We start from the raw sequence: 22,229 nt of genomic DNA on the forward strand, positions 1-22,229 counted from the left end.
ACCAGAAGTATTTTATTGTTAAAAAACTCAGGTATTTTCTAATAACAACTAAAAATAAATATAAAAAAAGTTGTGAGATACTGGTGTTTACCTTAAAAAGGCAATGTGTCAAAGCTGCATCAAAAGTATTTAATAAAATTTAACTAAGAACTCAAATTTAAAATCATATGCCAAAACTTTATTTGAAAAGTATTTTTTAATATTTTTTTTTTTTTAAAGAAAATCAGGGACGCCTGGGTGGCTTAGCGGTTGAGCATCTGCCTTCAGCCCAGGGTGTGATCCTGGAAACCCAGGACTTAGTCCCACATTGGGCTCCCTGCATGGAGCCTGCTTCTCCCTTTGCCTCTCTCTTGCTCTCATAAATAAATAAAATCTTAAAAAAAAAAAAGAGGGCAGCCTGAGGGCTCAGCGGTTTAGCACCGCCTTTGGCCCAGGGCCTGATCCTGGAGATCCGGGATCGAGTCCCACGTCAGGCTCCCTACATGGAGCCTGCTTCTCCCTCTGCCTGTGTCTCTGCCTCTCTCTCACTTTCTCTCTCTGAGTCTCTCATGAATAAATAAATAAAATCTTTAAAAAAATTTTGATTTGCATCAAACTGACAGCAACACTAAGCCGGAAGAGGGTGAAGTTAATTTATTTGAGACACTCCAGGAAAAATACATGAGCCAAAGATTTTATATCTAGCCAGATCTCCACATTTAAAAGCCACTGATAAAATACTGGATGTGTGAAAACTCAGGGATTATTGTTCCTATAGCCCCCCATGAGAATCCATTGGATAGCAAGCTTCACACAATCAAGAAATGGCAGGAGAGGCTTCCTCAATCCCAGAACATCCAGCACGAAAAACACCAATCTACAGAACTATGACAAGGACAGGGATATGAAGGTGAGAGAATAGCATGTGCAGACAGTGAAGATGCAATGGGACTGAGTGGAGGATATTTGGGAAAGAAATAATGTCATTGATGATAGCATTACAATAAATTAGAAAAGGGGCGGGAGGAATAGTGGAGAGACAAGAAGGGACTGAGTATGACTCTCCATAGGAAACCAACAGAAGGGACTTGAATTAATATATAAAAGCATTAATATAAAGGAAATAAAATTATATAATTTCCTCAATACTAAAAGATCCAGCAGGGAGAGGGTATGCATAAGAACAAATGCAAAGGAAACAAACCACACAGGGACAGAGGTACACATGTGTACATGCGTGTGTGCTACTGGAATTACAAGGTCTTTTTCTATTAATTTTTCATTTTATTCTAAGCATAAAAGTTATATGTGCTCATTGTAAAAGCCAAAAAATGCATAAAAAAGAAGACAATCAATTTTAGTCAATTATCAGCATTTCTTCCCCAATGGGCTGTCTGTTCACATGCCTCCCCCACTTCTGCACATGTGTATGGGAGTAGGGATGTATTTTTGGTGGTGGGCAAGGGTTAAGAGTCCTTGGTAACTTTTTATACATTTGGACAATCTCCTAAACTCATTACATTAATTCCTAGTTTCATTTGTTATATTTATGGCAAGAATCATCCCAGTTAATCATTTGCTTTTTAATTTTTACAATATTTAATGTACAGATGTCACATGCAGTCAAATCTATTAATGATTCTCATATGCATTTTGCACTGCTATTATGCCCACTACAAAATGAAGCTAATACTAGTTGAAATGTCCCTCAAATTTATTTTTCAAGCTCCATTTAATTTTGACACATTAATTAACTGAACTGAAGTTTATTGCATAATATGACACAAAGCTTTTTTTTTTTTAAGATTTTATTTATTTATTCATTCATGAGAGACACAGAGAGAGACAGAGAGAGAGAGGCAGAGACACAGGCAGAAGGAGAAGCAGGCTCCATGCAGGGAGCCTGATGTGGGACTCGATCCCGGGATGCCAGGATCATGCCCTGGGCCTAAACCACTGAGCCACCCAGGGATCTCACCCCAAATCCCAAATTTCAAATAATATTTCTGAAATAATGCACTTTTTATCCATTTATCTGTGCTTCTTTCTTCTTTCATATTAAGTACATATACATAAACATAGTTAAGTACATACTCATGGGACTATCCAAGCATTATCTATTTTTGGCCATAAAAATGTGCATGCCTTAGTATCCCTGTACTTTAAGTACTGTTGCTAACCATTTCCATACCTAGAAGGGAAAGATCTCCCTCATTCTTTCACTTTATTTTAAAGCAGAATACAATTAAAATATGATTATTGTAGAACATTTTAAAGATGCAAATTACAAAAAAAAAGTTAATCTCTGATTATCTCTCCAGCCAAAAACCACTGTTAAAATTTTCCTCTCTCACACCTTATTCTATGTGTGTTAATTATAGGTAAATAAGATCATACCATTTTGTTCATTCCATTATACATGTCTTTCCATACCAGTACAGTATCATGTTAAACTGTTCCCTTTTCCCCAGTGTATGGATGTATCATACAATGGATGCACACTCTCTGAACTGGCACCATACTGTCTCTACAGCACAGTCCCTGTGAAGATACGAATGGAGATGAGGAATAGCAGGCTGGAAACAGCTTTGCTATTTTCTTCAAATTAACGGAAGTCATGCTATGCCTCAATAAACAATTTCTTCTATCACCTAACTGATGGTACATACTCTCAGGTTATAGTGGCATGAATATCGTCAATAATGTCAAAGGACATTGGCCATATCCTAACACTCTGCTGATGTTTACCCTGTAGTCTACTTCCTTTACCACTTGCTTGAAGGAGTCTTGATTTGCTATGAACATGCATTTTAACGTCTTGCAAGACACTCTTCCTTGGTTTCTTTCAGTGGGCTCAAGAGTATCATTTATATACTTTTTATTAGCCATATATGTCAGAATTTGCCAGAACCAGGGAATGAAGACTGACAAGTCACTGGAGTAAACAGTACATCTGCAGGACATGCTCAATTCAGAATGTCTGGTTGATAAGAGTTTTCAGTGTGGTACACTATCATCCACTGGTCTAACTCGGAACACAGAGGTAACCACCCAGCACAGATCACGGGGAAAATGAAGGTGTCAGTAGAGTACTGTTGACCAGTGTAATACATACACACACAAAGCTTTAAAGGAAAATGTTTCACAGATAATAAAATATCATAATAAATTGGGGCCACAACGATGGTGTTAAAAAAGACACACACACACACACACACACACACACACACACACACACACAATTTGTTGAATCAAACCCTCTCAGTGATTACTGCAAAATAATATTTTATATAAAATATCACTAAAATATCAAAGTACTTCCTACCTATCTCATTTGGCCTTCACAATATCTTTTTGCAGCATACAACTAGGAACTAGTAAGTTATGACAGGAAAAAAAAAATGAGAGTTGCTTGTCCAAGAACATCAAGTAGTACTGCAGACTTCCATCTCACAATCCCCCATGCTACTCCGTGGTTTCTTTTTAAACATCTGAATACAATTTTAGAAAGAAAAACATTGCTGGAATGAAAAACTTGTATTCAATATTTCAAAGCAATAAGATTATTCAAATAAACAACCACTGAGTGAATGGAAATGTGAGAACTTGAGTCTCCGAATTAATGCTATCCCTGAAAATAGGCAACTTGAACTGCTCATGCAAAAAACTATTGCTAGTCTGAATGCTTGCTTCTAAATTATCAGAATGAGAACAAACCATACATTTCAGGGGCGCCATACTAATGTAAGAAGGAACGTCTTCCTCCAAGCCATTGCTTTCCCTTGCTTCCCACAGGTAACAGCACAGGGAAAAGGCGGAGATAACAGGAGTGCCTTTTATGAAAAAAATGAATGGACCAAAACCTGAGGAAGGAAAACTAGAAATCGTATCTTACCTCCTTTTCCATAAAGTCAAACTCAGCTGCACAGGTATACAATAATGTATCAAAATCCTTGTAACTGAAGAATTTTGATGTTAATAAGTTGCCGATGTGAGCCTAGGAAGGAATAAAGTGAGGTATCATTAGATTACGGCATATAGTGTAGTAATGCACTTTAATTTTAATAGTATCTATAAATAGCTTTCACTACATTGCAGAGCTTGCTGCTCCCATGCCAGGCTTGCTTCTGTTAAAGTGCTGCAACTTCATGGTTCTCCCTTCTTTTGCTGACAAATGATAGTTCCAACAACACCCTGCCTTCCACGATCCATCATCAACAAAGCAAATGCTTTTTATCAGTGGGTTTTCCCTGCTTAGGGTTCTAAACCTGACGAAACAATGCTACATAACATCTCCTTTTCCTGAGCCTACCAGGAGGGGTGGGCTTGGGAACACACAGGCATCTATCAATCATCAGGGACAGAGTGCAATGAAGTGAAAGGAAAGGAAACATTAATTCCGATTTCTGAAAAGGAGACTGAAAAGACTCTCTGAGGGGCACATGAGTGGCTCAGTCAGTTAAGTGACCAACCCGTGATCTCAGTTTAGGTCTTGATCTCAGGGTTCTGAGTTCAAGTCCCACATTGGGCTCCACACTGAGCATGGAGCCTATGGTCTACAAGAGACATGTTTAAAACAAAGGTATACAGAAAGGTTGAAAATGGAAGAGGAGAACAAAATAAATAAATTGAACCAAACAAATCTAGGTTAGCAATGGTGACATTTAAAAAAACTGAATTCAAGCAAAACATGGAAAGAGACAACAAATGACATTATACTCTGGCAAAATGAAGAGCAAAGCAATGTCCTCCGTGTCATGAATATATCTGCAGTTAACAGTAGAGATTCAAAGTGTATAAAGAGCTGAAAAAAACTGTAGGAAGAAATAGACCAGTTAATAGTGGTCACTGGAAATGTGAAATATTTCCCTCTAAAACAGAGCAGACAAATGTTAACATAACACCTGAATAACATTATCAATACACTCATAGAAAATACAAACTTCACAAAGAGAGAATACATGTTACCTCTGAACATAAGAAAATTTTTTTAAATATTCACATACCATATCACCATACATCTCAAAGAATTGATATAATACAATTTTTTTTTCTAATCACAAGTGCAATAAAATTGGAAAACAACTAACTAGAAATGACCTTAAAAACCTTTATTGGCTAAAAACTAAGTAGCGCAAAATTTAACCTTCAGGCTAAAAAGAAAATCTCAAAATAGTTAATTTGCAAGGCATAGGGAAAAAACAGTATCAATAGGGAAATTTACAGCTGTAAATGCATTTATCAGAAAATAAAAGAGGTTGAAAACAAAAGAACCAAGCACTTTCCCTCAAGCATTAGTAAAAGCTACAGAACAAGCACAAAGGCATAAGAAACGAGGATAACACAATTTGGTGACAAAGAGAAATTCGGCAAAACCAGAGGCCTCAAAAAAAGGTGGTACTTTGAAAATATTAATACAGCAAATACAAAGCAGAAAAAATAGTACACACAAAAAAAACTCTCAAAGAACAGCTCTTTACAGGAGACTAATACTGATCCTAAATCCAAACAAGGAAAATAAATAAAATAATGTAAAAGATCATTTTACATCCATACAAAAATTTTAATAGAAATTTCTACTGAATTCTACAATATTTTTTTTAAAAACATAATCCATTTGATTACATACATGAAATGGGTAGTTTCCTCTAAAGACATAGATTTTCAATAACTTCCTAAAGAAAGTGGATTTTGTAGTAGAAAATTCTCTCATAAGGAAAACTTTAGGCCTTGAAGGCTTCACTGTCAAATTCCACCAATCATTGCAGGAAGAAATAGTATCAATTCTACATAAATTCTCTTTGAAATAGGAGATTGGGCGCAGCTGGGCAGCTCAGTCAGTTAAGCAACCAACCCTTGATTTTGGCTCAGGTCATGGTTTCAGAGTTGTTAGACTGAGCCCCACATCAGGCTCCATGATCAGTGGGGAGTCTGCTTAAGACTCTCTCCCCCTGGCCCTCACACACTGCGTGCGCGTGCTCTCTCTCTCTCTCTCTCTTAAATAAATAAGTAAAATTGAATACTTCCAAAATATTTAGCACTACCTTGAAACCAAGGTCAGACACAAACATTATAAGAAAATAAAACTACAGACTAATATCTGTCATAAATACAGACAAAAAGGACACCGGGGTGGCTCAGTGGTTGAGTGTCTGCCTTCAGCTTAGGTCTGGGATCAAGTCCTGCACTGGGCTCCCCGCAGGGAGCCTGCTTCTCCCTTTTCCTATATTATGTCTCTGCCTCTCACTCTCTGTGTCTCTCATGAATAAATAAAATCTTTAAAAAAAATACAGACAAAAATCCTTAAAAATATTAATAACCAAATACAACAATATATAGAAAGACAAATACATTGTGCACGAGTGGGGTTATCCAAGAAATACAAGGCTGGATCAACACTCAAGAATCCATGAAAATGGGGACTTCCCATGGCAGAGGAAGAAGTTGACAAATCCTCTCCCCCAATAACACCAATTAAATTGGATGAGACTGTCAAAACAACCATATCGGGTTCTAGAAATCGACTAAATAGAAAACAAATTGAGAAGCACTCATTCATATAAGCACTGATGAACAGTGAATGGAAATAGTGGGTGTCTGTGGCATCCATGCCTGGGCTTTTCCCACTCACCATCAGCAGCACCTCAACTTCACTGGGGTGGTAGACCCAATAGTTCCATGAGGGTGGGGCTGGCCATGAAAAGCAGAACCTCTGCTACCAGAAGGTACTGACTTGTTTGGGGACAGGAAGCAAAAAAAATCTATGCTCAGAGGTACTGTTAAAAAGCATCAAACAGCAGGAAATGAAAGGTGAGAGCTCACAGCTTTGCCAGCCTCATGTTCTATTGCTTGCCCAATGAATAGCAGATTAGCTAGAAATTTTAGAGATCCTGGCAATGGGAAAACCAACAAGAGGGTAAATCAGTTCTCACATTCCCTGGTGGACTGGAAGGCTGCACACATGGGCTCAGGGATCCTTGAGCCCAAGATCTCCATAAATCTATGTATGACTGGGACATGGTATGCAGATTCATGAAGATCCAAGAAGGTGTGGAAGAAAGGAAAACGTGGGACAACCTTGATGTTCGGATGACAGTTAACACAGCAAGCCTGACTGCTCTCCTTGAAAAACCTGCTTGCAAAGCTGGCACCCAGCTGGCATCAGGGAACTTGGATTACAGATGGCTCCTACCACCTTAAGTGAGAATTAGTGGCTTACTGTACCTAAATCATATGAACACTGGTTTACGCTGAACACCCACATTCTTTCTGGGAGTCTGGAATTTTGATATGTGCCAGGCAGAGGATGCCTATGTCACCAGCCCCCAGTGAAAACTGTGTGTCATGGTACTGACTGAGCTTCCCTTGCAGACAACCCCAGGCTTCTACCAAGAAGAGTGTTGATAGGAACAGGGAGGGGAAGTCAGGATATACTGAGAAATGGCTTACGTGGTTCCTAAAGAATGAGGAAGTGTCTAATTTTCTTAACAGGGAAGGGTGAGTGGAAATGCTTCTTAAAGGCTGTGTGGCCTTGCAGTCTTTTCCTTTGACCAATGTCACGATTCAGAATTTATGAGCTGATGTCCTTGATCAGATTTCTAGAAATATTAAATTTGCAATTAAATTACTCCTAATTTGTTTGGTCCCGCTCCAACATCGGGCTGTGACAAACCTTAACTGGTTTGTCTTCCCTCAGTGAGGAGACAGATTCCATTCACCTAGAACTTGGGCTGTCTCCCTTTTCTTCCTGTTCATTCTCTGCATTCTTGCTGACTCAATAACCTTTTAGCTCTCCTCAGGAGACTTCCAGGACCCTTCTCCAACTCTTCTCCTCTGAGTTCCTGCAGCACTCTATTCTTGTTTTTATCACAGCCTTTATTACATGGTATTAGAGTTGCTATATATCATCCCTAGCTCCCGCTAGACGACGTCTTACTATTCTGTATCTCTAGGATCTGGTCTACTGCCAGGCACATACCAGGTACATATTGAATGAATGAATAAGTAATTTCAGACTATAGTTATCTACTTTAAAAAGTCTTTCCACAAGTTGTAGATTGCCCATTGAACAACCCAATTGCTATCAATCTTTTTCAAACAAATTCCCTTGTTTAAACAAAAAGCTCTATGATTGTCCAATGTCTAAGAAATCAAAGCTAAACTGCTGTGGGTGAAAGAGGGGCTCCCACCAGGGGGGTTGGGAAGTAGACCCTACAGAAGAATCCTTGGAAATTCCAGAACTTTACAAAACCCAGTTTCAAAACTATAGCTTTAATCTATTATGCACGGAGGAAAGATAGTCAATGAAAATAAATTACAGAAAAAAATATGTGGTTTACTTTACTCTTTCTGTGGTTGTGGTGCTGCTTCTTTTTTAAAATTTAATCAATGTGTTTACTAAAACACCAAAATAAAATAGGCAATAATAAAGTTATGGATAGGAAGAATGCTTAAAGTTATAAAACAGAATTCTTCTCATTTTCTCTCTTACCCAAACACCAAAACAAAACAAAACAACCAACCAAAAACCTTTCGCTTAGTAAGACTAACTTGGGTTAAATTACACATAAATAAACCTTTGACAAACACTGACCTGGAAACAGGGTTGGGGGAATGAGACTATAACATGGTCTATAGTTTCAGACACTCTGAAGATGGCATACTGACATGTTACCGAAGGGGATTATAAAGAAGCCAGAGAAAAATGACTGTATGGACCTTAAAATTTGAGCTGAAATCTCTAGAGCTTTTTTGCTTTAAATTTTTAAAATCTTTGTGATACAGAAAAGATCAATTAAAATAACAAAATTGTGTCAAGAAATTAATATTGGAGAATACAGACTACACACAGTCACATTTATTTTTTTTTACATTTATTTTCTATTATCGTAAATAGACAAAATAATAAGTGAATAGACTTCATATTAGAATTTGACTCTAATAGTGGTACTTTAGTAACTCAAGTAATTCATTCTTAGCCTGTTTGATTCTTTTCAAGTCTTTCAAATTTAAGCAAAAATGCACTTACATCATCTGCAATGCCAAAGATTTTAGATGTCAAATACTTTAGTACAACAGTTCCAAATAACCAAAAACATCCTTGGATAACCTACAAAAGGAAAACATAACAAAACAAAAATCAACTGATACATACAGCCATTCCTAAGACACAGCTGAGGAAGTAACTAATCAATGCTTTAATCACATGTGAAATAAGTATCTCCATATCCAGAAAAAAATGCTAAAAAATGCAGCTTAAAGAATGTTACTCCAAAATCAAGGGGCTATCACCAAAAATAACACATGTGATATTATCAAAATTAAGGTATCTTATAGGAGATTTACACAACAATTGCAGTTACGTTCTCCTTCTACTAATAGTCTCTTACACATGCACTGCTCCCCCCAAAAACATGAGTGATAAAAGAAATAAAACTAGAATTCCTCACCTATCCAATATTAATTTTAACTTGCCACATAAAAAGGGCAATTTAGCACATTAAAATTGAGTCTTAATTACGTCATAAAGCTGTTAGATTTCCTGTATTACATAAGAATAGATAATTTCCTTAAAAGTAAAACATAAAACTGATGATATATTTTAGAAAAGGAAAAATTTATGCATTCTAATAGATAGATTCTTACCCATAAACTAAGTTCAGATACATTTATTTTCAGGAAATGTGGTTTCATTTCCAGTATAACCTTCATGGAGAAAACAACATAGAATACAGTTAATATTTATATACATAAATTCAAGTACCAGAAAACACTTTTATGTAATAAGACTCTCAAGAATCTAAAATTCAGCACATTGTCAATGTTCCATATAGTATCAGCACAAGTTCATTGACTCTACAAAATAGCTCTATTTTATCCAAAGCAGATTAGATCAGTTAGTGATTTTGTAAAATTGAAAACCGAATTACCATACATAAATTTCTATGACTGATTTTACATCTCTGATTTACCTATGAACCAATATAATATATAATAGTATATAATATATATATAGTAGATAATAATTTCAGAATTTTAGACAGGTGTCTTATAGTCTTAAGATTTTAAGTATTATCAACTCTTAGAATGACTACAAAGGGGTTTTTAATGATCAGCTAAGTATTTCTCTACCAAATCTTTTCTCTCTCTCTAGGAAATTAATAGATTCCCAAAGTATAGTACCTATAAAGAGCTAAAGCTACTTCAAACTTGCCAAAAATACAATTGGAGATCAAAACATAAATACATGAACCCAAGTTAAATGTTTTCAGAAGTTTCTGAATATCTGAGAACACAAAAAGTGATAAGATTTAGGTTTCAAATAGATAACTACAAATAAAAATAGGCAGATGTGTGTTTATAGTTAAATACGCATACGTACTCTATATTCTGTAATTGTTGGCGTCATTTATTTTTATACACCCAAATATGAAATATACATAAACATGCTTTATTCATAGCCAAGACACACCTTAGTGTCAAGCACCTAAAAGAAAACCTGATATATTTTAGGTACTGGACTGAATCAAAGCTTCCTACCAAATGAACTTAGGTTAGATATTATTAGTACCTGAAACGAGTATCAAGAATCATGCACTTTAATCTAAGTAATAGCAGGCTTTGCCTGTGTACACATGTAAAATACAGCACTGAGTACATCGTTGCTTTTCCCGATTACAAAGAGAATTCACTGACTGTAAGAACTATCATTAATCTCAAAGTACAACAGCCCAGTTAGTGATTTTTTTGTCATTGCTGAAAACTATGCATCCCTATATACTAATTGCTAATATCTGTGACTACGTATACCCAAACTACACAACCTGAAAAGGGTAGCGGCCCAGACTGGAAAGAGGCATATTCTTGGGAAGTGGGATCTTAAATGTTACTTGTGAAAAGGGAAAAGGAATAGGAAGTTCCCAATTGGTTCACTGGTTCTAAGAATCAAGAAAGCCAAAGTAATCTGGGTAACCTAAACAATTATTTAAGGAGCAGAAATATATATTTATTTATTTATTATAAAATATTTATTTATTTATTTATTTATTTATTTATTTATTTATTTATTTTAAGAAGCAGAATATATTTTACTTAGGACAAAACAACATACTTTTGTCTTCAGGAAAACAGCCTCATGCTAAAGCATGTGCACTTTAAATAAAGGAATAATTTCTTTCCTCTTAATGTTCTTAACAGAACATTGTAATGGTGAATTAAATCTACTAATAATAAAGGCACACCCACCTCTGGAAGTCCTTAAATTTAGGAAGACTTCTATTTAGAAAGTCATCCTGCCAAAAGTGGCAGAAGGAATTAGATGACCTTTCACCATTTGCTCTAATTCTAGAACATAGTCTCCGGATAATCTAAATCTGCTCTTTGCAGTGATGTAGCAAAATATAACTGAATCATCACCTGATTTAAACTATCTAAATATTTTACACAAATAGACATGACTAAAAAAACTAAAAGAGCCCAAGGTTCCAAGCTTCTGATCACAGTGAAACCAGGAGAGACTGCTGCGAGATGCCATGAGGAGGCAAAGGAATCAAAGAGTGGAGCTCTAGGAGAAAAACTGCAAAGAGGGGAGGAAACACGAAAAAGAAGGAAGCACACAACCTCTCTGAAATGAACCTGGACTAAGGTGACAGAAAAGACGAGTAAAGAGAAAGGGCAAAGTAGGGGTATAAGGCAAGATGCTGTTTTCCAATACTAACGTTTGTGTTTCTTTCCTGTTTGGGAAGGGAGCACTCTATCACATATACATGAATTCAGTAAAATACCTGAGATGATTCTTATCAAAAATCCCTCACGAATTTCAAGCCAGTGAGTAAAAAAACTAGAGAACCATTAGCTTCAAAAATAGCCACATACTTAAGAGACACTTACCCAAATAATTACCAAAGAGGAAGCATAATAAGAAGTTAGTAACATTGAGTTTCCAAACATCAAAACAAAACAAAGTGCAAGAGATATCTGGAAAAAATACAAGAAAAATATAATTAATGTACATCAAAAACACTGATTTTTATTTTGAAAATTGCACATGCCATGATGAAATGCAAACCATTCAAAAGAGGATACACCATGAAAACAGCCCACATTCTATCCCACATTTCAAAACCCCAAAGCTGCCACCATCAGTAGTTACTGTGCATCCTTCCACACTTCATGAATACAAATCTCAGTCTGTATTTTTTAAAAACCACAAATGGAAACTTGGCCCATAAGCTATGCTATTGTTTGCTTTTATTCTTTGTTTCAGAGAGCTTTTTATATGAATCCAAGCAAATCTAATTCATTTGGTAGCACCACTCTGGAGTCTTACCAAAGACTACTGTGAACAGGTAAGTACTTTCCAGTTTTATTTTGCTGTTATTTTGTGTTTCCTATTACAAACACTGTTATGATAAACATCCTTAGGTATGTAGCTTATATACATGTCAACACACTCATGAGATAATTTACTAGAAGTGGAATTGATGGATCAAGGGTATACACATTTTGAAACCTGAAAAAATATTGACAAATTGTCATAAGAAATATTGTACCAATTTACTCTCCCATCAGTAAGACACGAGAACTGCTGCTGCTACACACTTGTATCAATTTGTTAAAAAATTTGACTATTTCATACAAGAAGAATGTTGCCTCGTTGTTTCACTTTTCCATTCTTTTAATACTTGGTGGGACACAGCATCTTCTCTTCTACTTGCTGTTTTTGTTGTGGGGCTGAACTGCTTATTCCTACTGCCCATTTTTCTATTGGGTTTTAATTATTTTCTTTAAGAGCTCTCTTTATATGTTATGAAAACATCACTCCTTATCAGGTAAATATGTTGTAAATATTTTTCTAAGTTCATTTTTATCTTTGTGGTATTTCTGTATTATGATTATTTTCCCAATTTTTATGTTAGTGAAATCTATCATTTACTTCCATTAGGTCTTCCATCATTAGAAAAGCTTTTAAAAATAAAATAATCTGTATTTTCTTTTAGAAGTGCTATTTTTGATCCATATATTAGAATTTTCATCTGAATTTTAGGATCAGCTTAAGTTTCAAAGGCTGACGTTTTATTAGAACCACTTTATTCGATAATGTACATCACAGCATGTTTAGAGTTCTGTCCACTATCAAATCTTTAGATCCAAAAATAACACATTATTTCCATTTCTTTTTTTTTTTTTTTTTTAAAGGGATTTTTTTTTTTTTTTTTTAATGATAGTCACACACACACACAGAGAGAGAGAGAGAGAGAGAGGCAGAGACATAGGCAAAGGGAGAAGCAGGCTCCATGCACCAGGAGCCCGATGTGGGAGTCGATCCCGGGTCTCCAGGATCGCGCCCTGGGCCAAAGGCAGGCGCCAAACTGCTGCGCCACCCAGGGATCCCCATTATTTCCATTTCTTTAGGAGTTCCTTTACATTCATTACCAGAGTGTAAAATTTTCTTCATATAGATGATCCTGCATATTAAATTTATTTTGAAGTATATTATTTCTGTTGCTTTTATATCAGGAGTCTTTTCTCATCACATTTTCTGACTGCATATAGAAAAAATGTTAAAAGTATGCAGAAATGAATATACTCTTTCATTGTTTCTCATAATAATTAGTTTATTAATTTTGTTTTTTTAGGTATTCAAAATCACATCACCTGCAAACAATATTTCATCATCTTTCTTTATTTTTAAAAGTCTTGTTTTTTTAGTTCATGTATTAGCTAATAATATTCTTGCAACAAACTTAAGTAATAAGAGTGGCAGTAGGCATATTTGTCAAGCTTCTAGCATTAATGGGAATAGTTCTATTGATTCATCATTTTGTGTGATGCTATTAGCTTCTGAGTTGAAGTATATGCATATATTTAAAATTTCAATGAACTATCCATCAATTTTCATTTGATTAAAATCCTAAAATCAGAAATATCTACTGACTTCTATCAAATGCCTTTATAGTATCAAAGGAAATGATCAGATTTTTGATATTTTTAAAATATACTGATGTGATAAATTATATTAATAAAATTTCTAATGCTGTCAAAATCATTCTTGTATTCCCAGGAATGAACTTTTCATGGTACATTATTCTCCTATACTTGCTAAATGAGTAAGCCACTAAATTCTCAAAATTTTATGACAATAGCTTTTTCCCTTAAGTACTAAAATTTAAGAATAAACTTTCCCAATCAATTTTAGCAAAATTTAGCAGAATAACATCACTTTGAGTAAACAGATCCATAACCAAGAATTAGGTAAAGCAATGCCAAGGGTATTCAGGAAAAAACATAAGGCGGTATTTTTTTTAAAAAGGGGGTATTAAAGGTCTAGAGAAAGATTTGTGGTCCATTCTGACCTTAGCAGCCAGTCTGGTCACTTCCCTGCTCAAACCCTTCAAAGACTTTGATTCTCAAGTTAAGGGAAAGCCAAAGCCTTTCACACACCTACAGACCCTCTAGGGCCTACCCCACTAATATCTGGGACCTCACTTCAATTACTCTTTCCCATCTCACTCCAATCCGGCTGTATCTTGCACATCCTAGGCCATACCAGGTACATTCACAAACTCAGAGCATTTATGCTTGCTGCTTCTCTTAACCCAGTGGCTGGCTACCTCAACTCCTTAGCTATCACCATGTAACTTCTCAGTGAGGCCTTGTCTTTGCACCCTTTCCAATTCTGACTTCCCCTACATACTCAGTAATTCCCACAATCCTTGTCTGTTTTATCTCCTCAGTAATACCTACTAACATTTAACGTAATTGTTTATCTTGTTTATCTTACATATTTGCTTTCTTTGTAAACTAGAATGTAAGCTCCATGTGGGAAGGGTTTTCTTTCTTCTTTTTACTGTTTTTATCACTGCTGTTTCCTTAGGACCTAGAAAATGTTCGACAAACAACTGGTTGCTCAAAAAGCTCAGTGAATTTAAATTTGAGGAAGAAAATTTGAAAGTCAATAAAGCAAAAAATTGAGAACTTAAAAGGTACAGAATAAAGCAGAGATTATTACAAATTATTTAGTATTTGTGTCTCGAGTATCTGTATTTTAGTAGGCTATAAAAAATATGACAACCCTGTGAATGACTTATGTTGGTGAACTTTATTTTTTTTTTTAATTTTTTTTATTTATTTATTTATGATAGTCACAGAGAGAGAGAAAGAGGCAGAGACACAGGCGGAGGGAGAAGCAGGCTCCATGCACCGGGAGCCTGATGTGGGATTCGATCCCAGGTCTCCAGGATCGCGCCCTGGGCCAAAGGCAGGCGCCAAACCACTGCGCCACCCAGGGATCCCTGTTGGTGAACTTTAAAACTTAGATAGTCCCTAGCAAAATTAAAATTACCAAAAATTACTCAGAAAAGTCTAAACTGTCCTATTACCATGAAACAAGTTAGATCAATAATTTAAAATTTGTCCACAAGGAAACAACAGGCCCTAATTTAATAGGCAAGATCCACCAAACTTTCAGGGAATATTCTTTCCAATCTTACACAAAATCCACCACAGAAAGAAGAGGTTGGGACACTTTACATTTCATCCACTCTATATACATATATCCTACCCTAACTCTATAGGGCTAAAATAAATCTGATCTCAAAATCAGTCAAGCAGAGTCAAAGGATTCTGGGAAAATGGCAGGAATCTGTCTCCTCACTGCACTGGCCAAACCTGTTTGCTGGAACTTGGGAGCCTATCAAGACTTGCAACTCCCAGGAGAACTCTGATGAGAAACGGAGTTAACTGGAGTGACTTTTAGCTTTTATCTCAAAAGCAGCTGCCCATCCCTCACACACAAGCCCAGATGCAGACAGTACTGGGTGAGTTCACAAGTACAAGCAACAAAAGTAAAATAAACAAGTGGGACTATATCAACCTAAAAGATTTCTACACAGCAAAAGAAATGATCAATAGGAAGATGCAGCCTACACAATGGGAGAAAATATTTGCAAGCCATCTAGCAGACTGTTAATATTCAAAATATATTAATTTTTATAACTCATTAGCCAAAAAGCAAACAAATCCCCATATAATATGATTATAAATGGGCAGAGGACCTGAACAGACATTTTTCTAAGGAAAACATACCAATGGCCCACAGGCACAGGAAAAGGTGCTTAATAACGTCAGTCAGTCATCATCAGGGAAATGTAAATCTAAACCACAAGGAGATATCACCTCACACCTGTTAGAATGACTATTATAAAAAAGACAAGAGGTAAATGTTGAGGAGGATGGGGAGAAAAGGAACCCTTTTTCTCTGTTGGTGGGAATGTAAATTGGTACAGCCACTGTGGAAAATAGTATGGAGGTTCCTTAAGAAATTAAAATTAGAACTACCACATGATCCAGCAGTTCCAAAGAAAATGAAAACAAGATTTCAAAGAAATATCTGCTCTCCTATATTCACTGCAGCATTATTCACAAGAATCAAGATGTGCAAACAACCTAAATTTGCATCAACGAATAGATATTGAAATTGTGGTATGTGTGAATGTACACACACACACACACACACATATATATATACATATATACACACAATGCAAAAATTATTCAGCCATAAAAAAGGAAATCCTTCAACTTGCATCAACATGGGTAGAATCATGAGCTAAGTAAAATAATGCATTAAGAAAAAGACAAATGTTACATGATTACACTTACAAGAGGTAGCTAGTACAGTTAAAATCATAAACATAGAAAGAGAGTGGGGGTTTCCAGGAGCTGGGGGAAAGACAGGGAATAGAGAGTTATTGTTTAGTGGGTACAGAGAGGTTCTATTTCCCAAGATGAAAGGAGTTTGGGAGATGGTAGTGATGGGTGTAAAACACCATGAATATACTTAATACCACTGACATGTACACTTAAAAAAATAAGATAGTAAATGTTATGTTACTATATATTTTACCACAATAAAAAAATGGAAAAAAATCCTTTTTGGAAATAATTTTGCATCTTTTTCCTTTATGTAACTATAGGGATTTAGCAATTTGTAAAGTGATAATGGAAGAAGACATTCCACAGCAAGAAAATAGTTCCATAGTTAGTAAGTCACATCACAAAACATATACCCTTCACCCAAGATAGGTCCTACTACAAACTAAACCTGTGTAATATTTGTGCTTTTATAACTGTAATTGAGTCAACACCCCACTCATAGTTGCCTATATGGCTGTGTGGCTGACTGACTCTAAATGCTAGCCAATTATTTTGACTTTTACTGCAATAAAGAAAAAAAGCTATATTAAACACTTTGGAAAAAAAAATAAGCCAGTGTAAAAAAAGGATAATTACTATCAAATCCCATTCACGAACAGAGATTTAAAAATCGTAACAAAACAACAGCAAAGTGAATCCAGCAATATATAAAAACTATGTTTAGCCCAGAAAAGCAAGGTTTTTAATGTAGAATATCAATTAATATAATTTACCACAGTAACATATTAGAAAAACACACAAGATCATGTAGACAGGTGCAGAAAAGCATTTGATGAAGCTTAGTTTTTATTAATTTCTTTTAAAAAATCTCAAAGCTTGAGGACATGTTAAAGGGACAAAGAAGTCACCTTACAGTAGTTGGCCAAATCAGGAACAAGTCAAGCATAAAAGCATAAAAATAAATAATGGAAATAGTGGATATACTGCAGTGAATAAAACAGACACCATTCTCTCTTGGACTTAAGAGAACTGATAGAAGATGTGAAAAGGAATGTCACAAAAACAGGGATATCACAAAAAAGGAAAACAAAGGGCCCATAAACAAAGTAAAATATCTTTGGCTTTATTGAGAATCAGAAAAAATGCAAATTAAGGCCATATGATGCCATTTTATACTCACCTAACAGACAAAATTAAAAAGGATGTGTAAGAATATGAGCTATATATTATACATTACCGTTCGAGGTAGTCCAATCATTTTTGAAAAACAATACAGGATTAAATTAAAAAGTTGAACATGTATATAATTTACCACCTAGGAATTCTACTAGTAGGTAAAGACCCTAGAGAAATTAATATATATGCCTCAGGAGGTATATATGACAATCAACATACAGCATTACTCAGAAAAAAGAAGAGTGAAAAAAAAAAACCTAAGCATCTTTCAACAAGAAAATGGACAAATAAATGGACAAATGGAAAATATAAAGCAAAGAAAATGTCTAAATTCCAATAACATCTAAATCTCAGAAACCCAAGTAAAAATTAAGTCTCAAAAAACAGGCACTATTTTTATAAACCTTAAAAACAATACTAATATTCAATAATAAAGATATATTATTTAGGAATACATATATGGTAAAGTCATAAAGAAAAGCAAGTTAATTATAATTTAAAAAGTCAGGACAGTGGTTATCTATCTCTAGGAAAAGTGAGAGGAATGTGTCCAGGGCACACAAAGGCTCCCAAGCAGTGACGGTTCTATTTTTCAGTTAGAGAGTGGGTTCATGTTTGTTATAACTTTGTTATAACTTCCCTACACATATTGTAATAAAATTTTATATGATAGCTATTAGAGAATAAAACATAATAGTGGCATATTATAATACCATCAAAATTACAGAAAAAGAAAACATTAAAATTGTAGAAATAATGACAAAGAGAAGACACAGTTTTAAAGGATAAACATTTGTCAAAATCAACCATCTAGCCTTAAGGCCCTTTGTTCTAACTGTTCCACCCAGAATATTCTTCTCCATGACACATAATTAGTTAACTCCCTCTCTCCCCAAACTTTGCCACACTTTCCTCTTCTCAATGAGACCTGCCCTAACCACCTCATTTGATATCTTAATCCCCTATCCTCCAACACTGGCACTGTTGATCTCCCTGGGGTATCATGACTTATTCTTTCCTTTATCACTTTCTAACATACTATATATAATTTGTCCATTTACTGTATCTATTATTTGTCCTCAATTCTCTTGTCTTCCTCCACTCTACTAAAATATGTTTAACATTATGCTGGGATCTGTGTATTTCTCTTCTCTGGTATGACCCACATGGCTGGATAGTTGGTGCTCAGCAAATGACCATTCCACCTCACTTTAACAGAAGGCTCCTGGATAATAAAACAGTCTGTGTTTCTCTTTCGTGAATTTTCTTTTTTTTTTTTTTTTTTTTAATTTTCTTTTACTTATATAGCAAGTCCAGCACAATCTCAAATCAGGTAACATGACCCTAATTAAAATTTTCTTGGTGGCCTATTTAAAACATGGCCTTTAGTTATATCACAGTATTTGAATGACACTTGTTTTAGTTATGGAATCCTGTTACAACTAGTTTCAACCATGTGCAAACAAATACTAATCAGGAGTTTGTTTTAAGGTCAAACTAAATGGAAAAAATATTTTTAAAACATTACCATGTGTATATAAATGATCTTCCGTAATTTGCATATATCAATGTATCCCACAACATATACTGCAAATAATGATGCAATCTGAAATTTAAAAAGAAGTTACATTACAAATAAAACTTACATATAATGAATAGCTATAAGAATGAAAAAAAAGATTATTTTTATTGTTTTATCACATTGATTCATATTTATATTCAAAGGGAATTCTTTAGTCTCCCTCTTACCTGCCAAGTTATTATTGAATATAGTCAATATATTAATATAGCAAATATTGATTTTTTTTTTCATAAACAGCTTTCTTAATTAACCATTTGAATTACCTACTATGTGGATCATTCAAAACAATACTCATTTTAATCTCAACTTACTGCCAACATGTACAACTACAAAGTGCCTTGCCCAATCAAAAAACATGAAAATTTAATAACATATGACAATTAATACATAATTGGAAAGGTACATTAAACTCAAAAGTAATTATGTAATGCATGTGTGTGTAAAAAATGCATTCAGTTCTGCTTATTAGTCACTCTATAAGAATCTCCATTAGTGTTCTTTCACTTATGTAAATATTCAGGTGTTTGTTGTCATCAAATCCATCAAATTTCAAATCAGAAGGAGTACTTTCACTACTTTTAACTTTTTTTACAGTTTTGAAGAAATCTGTGTAGTTGTTCACCAAGAATTCAAAGAGTACTGGACTTATTTAGGTGAATTGATTGATTAAATGATGATAATATACTTCTCCGTAAAATATAGTTACTATGTCAAACAATGCCTCTCCTCCCTTCTTCCGGCAGAAAGCAACTCAGAGGAAGTCCCATGCTTCCCCTACTACACAAACATGGCATAAATAAGCTACAAAGTAGCTGAATATCTAAACATATAACTTAAGTTTCACTCATTAAGTTTTTTATCTCCAAACATTCTACAACAAATTTTCCCATTAACAAGAAAAACAAGATTTCCCTTTCCCCAGATTGATCCATGGGAAACAGTTCATTGCTTTAAGGATGAAACTCCTATGACACCGTCAGTGTGAGGAAGTGTGCCTTGTTATTCGACAGAAAACCCTCACTCCATGCAACACCTTCCCCGGCTCACCCACCAAAAAGCAGGTCATCACCCCTAGCTGGAAGCAATGGGAACTCTCCCTTTCCACCCCAGGGCCAAGTAATATACACACAGCAGGCCTACGAGGGTAGGATCTCTAAGGGGCGTCTTTCAGAGACCTTTTTAAACAGGAATATTTAAAATGTCACCAAGCTAAAACAAACAAACAAACAAAAAAAGGAGTCTAAAAGATCAAAGAAAGAATTAAGTACAAATAATCTCTTTTTAAAAAGTACCGATAAGAGCAGCTAACCTTACTGACATCTTGCTAGGTACCAGCAATGTGTTAAATCTCATATACATTCCCTCATCTGATCCTAACCCAATAAAGCAGGTTCTTTTATTTTCTCTCTCTCTCTCACAAATGAGAAAACTGAAACTAAGCACAATTAAGCAGTTAGTCCAAGTTAAGCAGCTAGTGGACAGGACTCAAACCTAGATCTTACTTCATGTCTCAAGCAAGACATTTCCAAGATTACAAAGCAACTCTTACACTGCTTTATAGGAGTATGAATATGGCCAGCATAATGAGGAAACAGAAGTAGCTGGGAGTTGGGGTGAACACAGGAAGAGACCACATGATTTACTCCCTCTTTTACCAGGAACCTTCACCTTGCTTCATATACCTCCATTTAAAGGGAGAAGAAGGCAAGAATGCAGAGAAAAAAAATGATAAATTACATATTGGTAGAGGAGTTATAGAACTAAGAACAGTTTATTTGTCCCAAGTTATTCCATGTGCATTTATCCTGTGGATAAGAATGTACAGCATTGTTCACAAAGGAAATATATTTTTAAGAGAAATACTTAAAATTATAGCACCAGTCCTCTTTTAAACACACTAACAATACTGAATAACAAAGTATTCTTATTGATTTGAATTCAATAAATGCATTCCCATTAGTAAGCAAATAATTAACACTCACTAATAAATAACCTTACATAAATCTTACATATTTCCCTATCCTGAACTCTCTTTAAAAGTACTAACTAAAAAACATTTTAGGACTTAGAATCATATAATCTCTCAGTTCTATAATTTTATACGAGTTCACATAATCAAACAAACTAAGCATAATTCAGCTTAAAAATATAAGCCCCTTACCTGAGTAAGAAGTACAAACTGAGCAAACTGCCATGGAAGCATGAAAAAGACATTGGAAATGCAGAGTGCAATCAAGCTTCCTCTATAAAGTTTTGTAGCCCTTGGAAAGAGAAAATAAATATGAGTAAGTTTTACCACACGGTAGTATAGCATGGGCCCAAACTACTGCAAATTAGAATCTCTAAACATGATCTGGTTGTAACATAAACCAGACATAAAATGAACCAATGGGTTAGAAATTATACTTCCTGACGCTCAACTACCACTTTCCATGAAAAGTAAATACCCATTACTACTGTAAAACCAAAGCTTGCCAAAGAGAGAGAGGGCAGCTGGGTCAGTATATCCATGGAATTTTTTTTAAACTCCATTTCGGTGAATTCATAATCAAACATATTTAGTGCTGCATCCAATAGTGTTATTTGCAGAGACAGAGGATGTCTATAAAAAAGCAGAGAAAGCAGTATATTCTAAGTGCTAAGTATTTTGCCGACAAGGGGAATTCAGATTACGGCTGAGCATAGGGCGACTCTGTGGAGGATGCGAGGCAACGGCAGGTCCTGCACAGGGAAGTCACAGGAAAGAGAAGAGGTGGCAAAAGCAGGGGGACAATCTGGAACCACCTTTAGAGGTTTTGCTTTGGTCCTGACTTGTAATTTAGGGGATTCTGAGGAA

At 35.2% G+C, this 22,229-nt stretch overlaps 1 protein-coding gene across 5 annotated transcripts in view; it reads right to left on the minus strand.

The window, feature by feature from the left end:
- The window catches only part of DPY19L1 (dpy-19 like C-mannosyltransferase 1), a 95,111-nt gene that overhangs the window by 17,556 nt on the left and 55,326 nt on the right, over positions 1–22,229 (minus strand). For all 5 annotated transcript variants that reach the window (XM_072764718.1, XM_072764715.1, XM_072764714.1 and 2 more), the window contains exons 9-14: positions 21,555–21,654; positions 19,340–19,417; positions 11,869–11,955; positions 9,625–9,684; positions 9,008–9,088; positions 3,875–3,976 (exon numbers count right to left, since the gene is read on the minus strand). In XM_072764718.1, the coding sequence (XP_072620819.1) occupies positions 3,875–3,976; positions 9,008–9,088; positions 9,625–9,684; positions 11,869–11,955; positions 19,340–19,417; positions 21,555–21,654 (508 nt within the window). The remainder of the gene's footprint in view (positions 1–3,874; positions 3,977–9,007; positions 9,089–9,624; positions 9,685–11,868; positions 11,956–19,339; positions 19,418–21,554; positions 21,655–22,229) is intronic.

Source organism: Vulpes vulpes, chromosome 7, assembly GCF_048418805.1.
Source record: "Vulpes vulpes isolate BD-2025 chromosome 7, VulVul3, whole genome shotgun sequence".
Lineage (NCBI taxonomy): Eukaryota > Metazoa > Chordata > Mammalia > Carnivora > Canidae > Vulpes > Vulpes vulpes.